Raw genomic sequence first — 11,622 nt, 5'->3', positions numbered from 1 at the left:
TGTCCGTTCTTCTCATTATATTCTTCCTGTGCCAATTAAGTGTACTCTAGTAATATTTTTAATTCCAGGCAGCTTTGTAATTTGCAGTTCGAATGATAGCTCATAATTAATCCAGGTATACATGCATCCATTCAATGAATCCAGAAAATGCGCGCAATGCTTACACAATTCAATACTGCTGGTGGTTGCTTGCGCAGATAATAAAACGAGGCTTGTTTCGTCCATTAAAGTGTCAGACATATTTTAAATCAGCATGTCGCAGATCGAAAAGCAAATGGCATGTAGGAAAGCATCTTCAGAGTATCTGTTAATTGGCTAACACTGTTGTCACTACTGATAGGCCGCTCGGCGCTCATTGGATTAGTTGCTGCTAAGCAACCTCTTTGCTAAGCTTGTTGTCATGGATTCAGATGTGAAATGGTCTGTTGACCACTGATAACAGGGTGAGGGTGGAGGTAACCATAGGTAACACTCCAGCTCTGTCGCACCTGTCTTACATTTGCGACTGTTCAAATGTCACCGGCAAGCGCGCAGCGCTGCATCATGACAGACAGCACGCATTGTGTAGACATGCACAAGAACAACAGTCGGTGGCATTTATTCATTTTTACGGCGGCAGTTAACAAAGAAGTGAGAATCGTAAGCGTAGCGCCGCTACATTATTGTGTCTGTGCGTCTGCCCATTATTTGGTTTTTTTCTCATTTGTACTCATTTCACCCCCGGAATGCAAATTTTAATCCTGATTATTTCCGCCAGATTAGTGGTGCAGAATAAAAGGAGGGATAACGCATTTACACAGCACAATTCCAGAATCTCACGTTTTGTCTTTTATATTTAAGCATATTTCACTTCATTTGTGGTTTAGTATGGGCATGGTGATTGGTTTAGCAGCCTGGCGTGAAAATGGAGCTGAAACCAAATTGAACGTTGCACCATCTCCATTTATATATAGATGGTTGTCAAAAAAATCTGAAATTCAAAAGAGGAAGTGCTCAATCAGAAAGGTTCAACACTGCAGCACAGCACCAAAGGTTCATTTTCAGCCCTATAAAATGGTTCCTTCTCAGTTCTCCCAAAAAATTCAGCTATTCAACTGAAATGATATTTTGAAAAATGGGTATGTTTTTTTTGTTTTGTTTGTTTGTTTGTTTGTTTTGCCCATACAGTTAAGGTCAGTGGGGTCCAGTGTTTTGGACACCATTAACATTCATAGTAATAGTAAAAAAAAAAAAAAACTTCAAAGTATCTTCTATTGTGTTCAACAGAAGGAAGAAAATCATAGAGGTTTGGAACGACATGTTGAGTAGCATTGTTATTGTTAGCTAAGACCATTGATGTAGACTATAGGCTATATAAAAATATTAAACATTAGAAATGTTGTCTTGGCAGCTAACTAAAATAAGTTGAAGTACTAAAATGACTGAAACTGAAATAAAAAAGCTATATATATATATATATATATAAACACACACAACAAAACTAATAAAAGTGACAAAAGCACATTACAAAATTACTAAAACCTAAACTAAAATTAAAATAAAAACTGCAAAAAGTAAAAAAATAATAATAGCTAATTCAATATATTACTAGGCTATAGAATATGAAAAGATACTAAAATTATACTGATGACAAAATGTGCAATTTTGGGTGAACTATTCTGTTATTTAAATGATAGATAGATAGATAGATAGATAGATAGACAAACTGAATCAGCTGGGCAATTAATTAAAGATGCAATGGGTAAAACCCACCCATTTTGGCGGTGATTGTTAATTACCTATTGCATTTTCAATTAATTGTTCAGCTGATTCAGTTTGATCATCTGTTCTCTGTTTTGTGCCTTGATCTCCTTAAATGTTTGTTAACCAGTGTTGGAATCTTTAGTACTGAAGATAGTCCAGCCAGGACTGAAACTTTTGCTTTTTTGTATGTGTGTGCACAGTCACTTTTTTGTTTGTGCACTTTAGTTTTTGTTGTCACATCCATATAAAGCTTCAGGAATAAACTCCTGTTCTAAGGACCTTGAACTTTGCATTTCGTTTGGTGTGCAGATTTTTTGCCTTGGCTTTTTGTATTTTCCTGGGAATTGAACCCATGACCCTGATGTTGCTATAGCGCCATTTCTACTGACATCATCAACAAAAGATATGGCAGTTTACTTCTTCCTTTTAAAATTTTAGAAGCATATGTTGTTTTATGGGACCCTGGACCACAAAACCAGTCATAAGGGGAAATTTTTCGAAATTGAGATTTATACATCACCTGAAAGCTGATTTTTATTTTGGCATAAAAGAAAAATCTATAATTTTGACCCATACAATGTATTTTTGGCTATTGCTACAAATATACCCCAGCGACTTAAGACTGGTTTTGTGGTCCAGGGTCACATATGGTTATGTTTTGCATTCACATTTTAGCATGATGGTGACCCATCAGTTAACCAGCATGGAAAGAATCAAACCATATTATCCTTATTCAACATGGATTTTTCTTCACTTGTTGTTTTATTCAGCTGCTCAGAACCCTTAGGTGTGCTATGTCTGGATGCAGACTGAACCGGTTTTACTGTGGGAGTTGCATGCTTATTCAATGTGGCAACTGTTGGCACAACTGGAGGAAGAGATCCAGCCATGCCTGCGTTGCACCTCTCAGGCTCTCAGTGCTGGTTAAGTGACTGTTTTGGCCACTGCCATAATTCCTTGGCGAGCGAGCAGCGGTGTGAATCAGAATGATGTTGATTTTTTCCCCAGGTCACTCCATCATGCGTGTGCATTCCCGAGGTTTATGTCTGCGCTATTGTGCTGCACTTTACTTCAGATGCCAGTCATGCCACATCTAGTCTCTTCCCAGGCAGAGAAATTAGGACTGACGAGTGGCACCATGCCACCACACACATTCAAATATTACTGCTGAACCTGAGGCAGTGCAGCATAGTGAAAGGGTGTTACATACCATCAGTTACCTTTTATATAGTGCACTACAAGTGCTTGAAATGATTGTGGGTTAATGTGCTCTTGAACACTCCAAAGAGAAAGGAAAAATTGAAATCGCATCATATGACCCCTTTAAAGTTTTTTAGACACTTTATCCAAAGCATTAAAGGAATAAAAATTCATCTAAAGCACAGCTGAAGACACATACAAGAATGTACGTATTCTCAATTGGAGAACCCAGAACGCGATCACGAACGGACCGAGGGGGGACCCGCTCCCTACCTCGCACCGGGCCCCCGCGTCAGCTAAGGACGGCCCTGACCCTGACTAAGGTACGTTACATAATCTACAAAACTGCACAAACAGACAATCAGATAAAAAGACATCAGAGTGTTTATAAAATTATGTATGGAAATTATTAAAAAGCTTAGCCTAATCATCGCGCTGCAATGCTCTAAATGAGTTTGAGATGGTGTAGGCTAATTGTCGTTCACTTTTTTTGGATGTGGAGTAGAAGATGATGAAGAAGACGAAAGTTTGATAACCCGCTGCTGACATGGCATTTCATTCTCTGTAAAGTAAAGATTTATTGTCCCTCTTCAGTAAAGATCATGCTGTCTCATTCTTATGTTCCCACACTTAAGGTCATTATTAAAATTCAGAGTGACCTGGTATAAAAATTTATACATTTTACTGAGCCCAATGAGTAGTTTATATAGGCACTATACAGTAAAATTTTTTGCAGAAAAAAAATTATTGTAATTTATTTGATCAAAAGTACAATAAAAAGTAGTAATATTCATAGCTTTCAGTCACGTGACCGGCTCGAAGACCTGGAGGGCAAATATTTCAGTCAAATATCCACCTGTTTCACAGCCGCAAATATTTAGATCACCTCTCAAAAGAATAAAACAAAGGTATGTGAACAAAATGCAAGTTTTGGCCATTTGCAATCCATATTAAGCACCCGCGGCAATATTTCAATCATTAAACAGTACGACAAAACGTTGTAAAACACTTAAAGTGCCTTAATATATTTAAAACAGTAATATTCTCTATATTAATGATGCATAGTTTACATAGGCAAGCAGATGAGGCCGGAATATGAATGCAATCTGCTTAATGGTTCAGCGTTTTCCTTCTAATGGTTTTTTCTATGGGAAACCATTTAACGTGAAACTTTGCACATTGCGTTTATATTCTGGCTTCATCTGCTTGCCTGTACAAAATAAACATAATCAATAAGGTGTTTACTGAATTTCGCCTTTTAATATCTGCGTTTTACTACATTACTACTTAATGCAAACTGCGTAAAAATAACTGGCGGTCAGTGGAGCAAAGCTTCGTTTTGCCCTCCAGGTGGGCGTTCCTATAAGTGTGTGACGTCACGTGAAAACTATCAGTTGAAACAATATTTTATATATATTCATCTGTTAAACACAGCGGACACACATAAAAGAAGTTTGTTGAATAAATTGTTATTTTTGTTTTCTTTGCGCACAAAAAGTATTCTTGTAGTTTCGCAAAATTGAAGTTGAGCCACTGATGTCACATGGACTGTTTTAGCAATGTCCTTACTACGCTTCTGGGTCTGGGAACATTTCTGTTGTGTTGCTGTCTATGGAGGGTCAGAGAGCTCTCAGATTTAATCAAAAACATTTTAATTTGTATTCCAAAGATGAACAAAAGTCTTACGGGTTTGGAACGACATGAGGGTGAGTAATTAATGACAGAATTTTCATTTTTGGGTGAACTAACCCTTTAAGTGACATAAAATAGTGACAAAAATGTTTTTTATTTATTTTTGTCTAGTTTCATTTAAAGTACTACAAATAACTCAAATTAAATTAAAGCTTAATAACATTTTAAAACAATTGAAATGAAAACAAAAATAAAATCTAATCCAAAATATTAACAAAAAACTATAATAATACAGTATAGCAATAAAATAGCACTGCGTATATTTCAGAAAATATATTCAGAGTGACTGGCACACTGAGTGTGGCATGCATGCTTTCAGAAATAAGCACCAAATTGTCCTCTATTGGTCCCTAAAGGGATCTGAACCCAGGTGTTCAGCAGTCTCAGGGTGTGACGTGTGTGGACACCTGTCTGTGTGATACACCTGTAAGGAATATTGTTAGTCCTACTTCAGTATCACCAAAACTTATGCATGCAAACAACATTACCACAGTTCTGTGCCATTTCACATTTGCTGATCTCAAGAGTCCTTCGTTTGCACTGGAAAAGACGAGGGCAACAGCTGAGATGGCATCAGGTGTGTGCATGTTTGGGTTCTTTCTCATAATAACTGAAAGAACAGTCATCGGGCTAGACTCGACCTTGGAATGGCAGGCAAATGCAGATCTAAATGCAAGTACATACTAATACAGAGTGAACTTTAAATGAACAGTGTCTAATAAAAAAAGTCTCTTTAGGGCTCTTGTCCCTGTAGGCTTCATTCTGACACTTACACTTCCTGAAGTCTTTTTCCCCTCATTCTCAGTGACTGCTTGAGTCCCTTTAAGCAGTATATGATCTAAGTGAAATTAGGTGTGTGTGTGTGTGTGTTTCAAGCAAGATAAAAAAAGACTATGCCATTGGTGACTTGATTCCAGCTGTCTGACTTTGTGTACTGTATATAGCCTATAAATGGTGACAAATATAGGCTAGTATTATTATATGTGACACATTTAGTGCACTGTGCTTTTTTTGTTTTTGTTTTCTTGAGTTGTACTTCTCTTTCTACCAATATCAAGCTTAATTTTTTTAGTTATCTTTTTCCTTAATATTTTCACTGAATGGTTTTGTAAACACAAGCAAACCAAAATATATGCATATATATGCATAACATCTTCATGCATATTTTCATGTTATTATCTTGATTCTTTGCCCACCTTCTTGGTCGAATTAAAAGGAGATCATGATTATGTAATGTCAAAGGAGATCGATCATGATTATGTAGCTGAGCTGGAATCTGTACTGTGTTTCCACAAACTTGAGTGAGTTTCAAGGAAATGTCACTGGACATAGAACTACCCCTACAAAATACTGAATGGTAAACTGCATAAAACACAATGTAGCCTAATAAATAGCTATATGCTACACATTTAATTAAAATGTTTTTTTTTTTATCTTGGATTTAAATGGTTTTATCTTGTCAATACCAAAATAGTTTGTGCACGCTGCTGCGTTTCAGAGCCTTATTCCCACTTAAAATTGAACGAGTGAACAGAATGTTCAAGCAATATTTGATACACAGTCAGCCAACATATTTTGGACTGACAAAACTATATTTTATAGTGCAAATAAATTGTAATTAGATATCGTCCAATAGAGAAAAATATTATGGCCACGGTTCATTTTATCAAACCCAATCCCTGTCTGTCTCCATGGAGCTCCAGAGCGTCTTTAAAGCCGAACACAATCGGCTCTTTCCGTACAGAGAAACGGTTTTTGTCGAAGACACTCGGCTCTTTCCCTGGGCACTCGGCTTTTCCGAAGTAGAGGATTGATTAAATCCGAAGTCTCCCGGCTATCTTCGTATCGAGAAACGATTAATCCCGAAGTTACTCGGCTCTTTCCGTATGGAGCCGCGATTACAGCCGATTCCCCTCTCTGCGCTCGCGACTCTGGCACGTCACTCATTTAGCGTTGTTTTGGTCTTGACCCATCATACTTACAAGCACATTTCTCTCAAACAAGAAAATGGAAACCACTAATCAGGTAGAAAATAGCGTTTGTGCATTTGACAATATCTAATGAAAATGACGAGACATGTTTAAAATGTACTGAACTGTGCCTAATCAAACTACATTAAATGACGATAGGGATCATGTTCATTTGTTATTATACAGATTGTGTCACTTGGGACATTCCAAGTGCTTAAATTACCTTTGGGATTTATCCGCGTTCTGGAATGGGTAAGTGTGTGTAAAACACGCGTTTTTTCTCTATTCTCTCCTTCTCTCTTCTCTTTCCTTTACTTTTCTCAAATGGCTCAGTAAACTTGGTCCAGGCATGTGTGAGGGAGCGAGTGATTTTTACTATCTTTTATTATTTCAATCATGTGCCGCAGTCAGTTTTTAGTAAGTAGCCTTATGTGGCACAGCCATATTTATAATAGGAGTCTTATTCCATTTGCGCATTTTTATTATCAGCAGAATCTGAATTGACCGTGTTGAACGGATATCTTGCATATCTGAGTTTTCATAACCGTTTCTGTTAGAAATCATTAACAATCGGTCCCTATGGATTCTCTTGTGAAAACATCTGGAACCTTAACAAGACAGAGAGTGTTTTCTAACAGTTTCATTTATTTCAAACATGTAAAATACTCCGTGTAAGTGACATTCTATTGATGTCATGATCAATCCTATATACAGTACATGAACCGAGGTGCTCGGGTTTATATGATGCACCAGCAGTCAATTCATTTCATGCGTTTTGCTGTTACTCACATTCTACTGCTATAAAGAAGCAATTGGTAAACGTAAATGGAGTAAGTTTTAAGATGACCTCCAAACTTGATGTCTGAATTGAATGTAAACTGTAAATACATAATCAGTGATAGACAGGATTTAGCATTTAAGTCAAATCATTGCAGATAACCTTTTTTTGCTTTCTGCAAATTAGGTCTGTCCATGTATAAGAGAACTGATTATTTAATGTATTTATTTATTTATTATTATTATTATTTTACACAATCAGATGTGTTAAAACATCTGCTTTAATATTTATTCCTTGTGTAGGTATGGTTCATCCGATATTGGTGCAGTATTAATGAAGTGTACAGGGATATGTTAGTTAATACAACGTGTCTCTTGTTTTATACTTTATGTAGCCAATAAACATTAGTTAAATCATTTTGAACATGATTTCCAAATTTCAAGATTCAAGATTCAAAATTCAAGATTTCTTTTAAACTGAAATCTTCATTGGTGACCAAATGTCAATATAGGATGTTTTAAGCTTTTATTTTTAAATGCAACCCCATAACCGTGCTAACCAAAAATGACCGTCCTGCAACTTATTATAGCCTCCAGTGTGAAAACAGCTAAAATGTGTTTTCCCACGGCCATCTGATGAGTGTGGGTCAGGGAAGTGTGTGTTCGACTCGCCATGGTGTCACACTCTGGTGCTCTGACATAATCTTCTTGATGAGACTCAAGTATCTGATCTCTGAGGACATGTCCAGCTTCTGTGTATTTGTGTCCATCTGTAAGGCTTTCTGCACTGTTAGTGCTGCTATGTGGCTTTAGTGCCCTATTATCAGACACTTTGCACAACAGCAGGATTCCCAGAAACTAAAACTTTCAGGAAATAGTATTTTCAAATGGGATGCTATCGTTAGCACATGGCAAGACATGCTGAGTGCTTGCAGCTCTTAAAGTTAATTTACTGTGCTAAGAAAAAAAAAGTCTGGCCTGGATTTAGAAACCTATTTGAAATGGCAAATTGATTGTGTTCTCACTTTGTACAGCCAGACTCACTGATAAAATTGCTGTCTGTTTCTCAGATGATATAGAATAGAGTAGAATAGAATAGAATTACTAAGCCTCTCAAATGCTGTCCCCAATGTTCTCAGCAACGCAACTGCACAAAGTCAAAAAGTCAATTGCTCTCCTAGACCCCTTTTTCGTCATCAAATGTATGGAGAGGTGAAAATTAAAACATTTACAATGCCAACCATAAACGGCTCTGAGCTATGCAAATGTGAGGCAGACATAAGTGGCAACGCCATTTTGGATAATTATTGCAATTGAATGCTGGGGGATTGGAGGATGCGATGCATCTTCTCCTGAGGAAATTAATCTCCCTGCACTCCATTTGAAGTGTCTTCTGGAAAAAAAAAGAGAGAAGCTTATCACCGGGGAAACATGCAGTCTTAATCACTTTTGGTCACACAGTGGCTTTTCTCTCTGTGTTTCTGTCTGTGTATCTCTCTCTCCCTTTCTGCAGGTCTTTGGTTTTGTCTCTGCCTCTGTAGTTTCCTCTCTGCCAGCTTTTTTTCTTCTTTTTTTTAACACAGCAATCCTGTACAGCCGTCCTCTTGATATTTGCCCTCTCTCTCATTCTCTCAAAAGTCATTATTTGTGATAATTAGCCAATTATTGAGCTGTTGAAATGAGATGACTCAGTGAGACCAGTGACACATATTAAAATATGCAAAATTATGCATCATCATAATTAAATCATTTTGGATAATATAATATAATATAATATAATATTATTATATAAGAAAAACACAATACAAATATGCCAAGTCTTCAATAATGCACATTATTATTTGTTTACCTGAATATGAAACCTTGAGCAAAATACCTCAGAGAGCTTATACAGACAATTTATACAGTAGGCCAGTGTGATTCACTAAAGTAAAGTTGACTGACAGGAGGAAGGGTGTTTTACAAATTCACAGAAGAATGGTTGGTTGACTACATGGAGATGTTTGTCAGTTCACTAGAAAGATTGACTGTGGGAAGATGTGCTTTGGCTGCCTGTGCGCAGATGTGCAGAAATTCTTCTCTGAAAGCTTGGCTGTCTCTCCGTTTTTCGATCTCGAGTCTGCAATCGCATGAGGTGGCTGTTTCATGACCCACCTTTTTATCACATGGATAAGACAAAACAGAAACTGAAGAGCTAAACCGAGTCTTGTTACTTAACGTCCAGTAAATTATAACAAACAAGTACAACTGTAAAACTTTCAAATCTGCTGGTAAAATCTTTCAATAACCCAATGATTTGTGATTCGATTATGACAAAAGCCAGAGCTACCATCAATACATAAGCCCCAACCTACATGCATATAAACATACTCAAAACACACACGCTCAAATATACAGTCGTATCGCATCCTGGTCGGGTGGCCGAGTCTGACTAACCGCTGTGACAGTCACCTCAGGGCAGGGGGAGGGGCTTTGTGATATCACGTGACCAAGTAGCCATGGAAACTCCATAGGGAGACAGCAACTGAAGAAAAAGAAGGGGGACAGTGTTTAAAAAAAAAAGTGAGATTTTATGCCTACTTATGATCAGTGAAGCATACAAAGAGCGCCCAGATACACACTGGCTGTTATAGGCCTGAGTGCATTGTACAGATGGGTAATGAGCTCTGGGAACATCCAATGAGTGTTCTTCTCATTTCAACACAGATTATCTCATAAACAACTGGGAGCTGGAAATTTTCTTCCAGTGAATATACACACTTTTCATAGTGAACCCATTTTGGGTTCCTCAAAGAACCTTTCAGTAAAAGAACCGTGTTTTTTCTTAGATTGAAGAGTATTTGGATAATCTGAAGAACCTTTTCCCACTATAAAGAATGGAAATGATCCATGAATGTTAAGGGCTCTTCATGAAGCCATCAATGCCAATAAGGAACCTTTATTATTAAGTGTGTAGCGATCTGAAAATTGTCGGAAAGACAATTCCCCTCTTCAGGATTTATTTAGATCTCTTAAATATAGTATGCGTTAATCAGGTTATCTGGTTACTGTTAAATCACTGTTGTTAGCCAGTTTGACATCTTGCAAGAAGTGACTGATACTTCCGTGAGAGAACATGGGATATTTTTACTCCTGCCACATACTGGGAATCATTGGAATGAAGCATGGCATGAATGCAGTGGTTGGGGGATGGAAAGGTTTTGGCGGAATTTTTATGTGTGTGTGTTTATATATACTGTATATGCTTGTGTGTGTGCGTGTATGTGCATTCAGCAGCATTTAGTCACCTACCAGAAACATTCAGGAAGTGTTACGCTGTCTGAGAGAGAGATGCTGAAGTGTTCAATACAGGCTGAAAGCAGAGTGGTACACTCTTGAGCATGTGTTGTGTGTGTTCACCCATGGATAAGTGATGAGTGGATGCTTTAATGTGACACAGGTGCATTCTGATCTATATCCACTGACAAAACCAACAAAATCATTTTAAAAAGCAGCATAAATTGGAAGATGTTGCTCTTTAGAGTTCACATCTGTTCTGCAGTTCTCTATCAGTTGCTGTTCTTCCTTTCTTCATTATAAGTTCAGATGGTAATAGTTATGGTAATAGTAAGTATGGAATATTGTTAGGTGGTTGTCTAAACAACTACACTGTAAAAAAAAAATCAAAAGTTGAGAAAACTTAAAAGTTAAAAGCAACCATTTTTGAGTTTTCTCAACTTGTTGTTTCAGTTTACAAAAACAAGTTGAGAAAACTCAAAAATCTCCTGAAGCTGGTTGCCTTAAACTTTTAAGTTTTCTCAAATTTTGATTTTTTTACAGTGTAGTCAACTAATCAAACCCTATATAACTGTTACGGGGCTGACGAGACGCGAGACATGCGGATCCATGTGCAAGCTTTATTAAAGTAGAGAGGTCAGAAACACAGGCAGGGTCGAACAATGGCAAACAGGTATAAGGCGGGCAAGACACAAGAATAATCCTAGGGCTAGCGAAGGTCAATGAACGGCGAACAGAATCAAAAGGGCAAGACTAAAGGGATAAATCCAGGAAAACAGGCAAAGATCAGAAACCGAGAAAACAGGCCAGGCCAGGCCAGGCCAGGCCAGGCTAGGCTAGGCTAGGCTAGGCTAGGCTAGGCTAGGCTAGGCTAGGCTAGGCTAGGCTAGGCTAGGCTAGGAAGCTAACGAGGGCTCTGTAGAGTAGCTATCACTGCTGGCGATAAGCGCATACAATACTCGGC

At 37.7% G+C, this 11,622-nt stretch overlaps 1 protein-coding gene across 1 annotated transcript in view; it reads left to right on the top strand.

Moving 5' to 3' along the window:
• The first annotated feature begins 6,583 nt into the window (after nucleotides 1-6,583).
• Nucleotides 6,584-11,622, top strand: part of LOC107728645 (synaptoporin-like) — a 22,432-nt gene continuing 17,393 nt past the window's right edge. Inside the window, exons 1-2 of the mRNA XM_016538913.1 lie at nucleotides 6,584-6,660; nucleotides 6,792-6,857. Coding sequence (XP_016394399.1) covers nucleotides 6,643-6,660; nucleotides 6,792-6,857 — 84 coding nt within the window. The 5' untranslated portion in view covers nucleotides 6,584-6,642. The remainder of the gene's footprint in view (nucleotides 6,661-6,791; nucleotides 6,858-11,622) is intronic.

This window comes from Sinocyclocheilus rhinocerous, unplaced genomic scaffold (assembly GCF_001515625.1).
Source record: "Sinocyclocheilus rhinocerous isolate Xijiao unplaced genomic scaffold, SAMN03320098_v1.1 scaffold757, whole genome shotgun sequence".
Taxonomy (NCBI): domain Eukaryota; kingdom Metazoa; phylum Chordata; class Actinopteri; order Cypriniformes; family Cyprinidae; genus Sinocyclocheilus; species Sinocyclocheilus rhinocerous.
The sequence above is the reverse complement of the archived record's forward strand: the minus strand, read 5'-3'. Positions and strand labels throughout refer to the sequence as shown.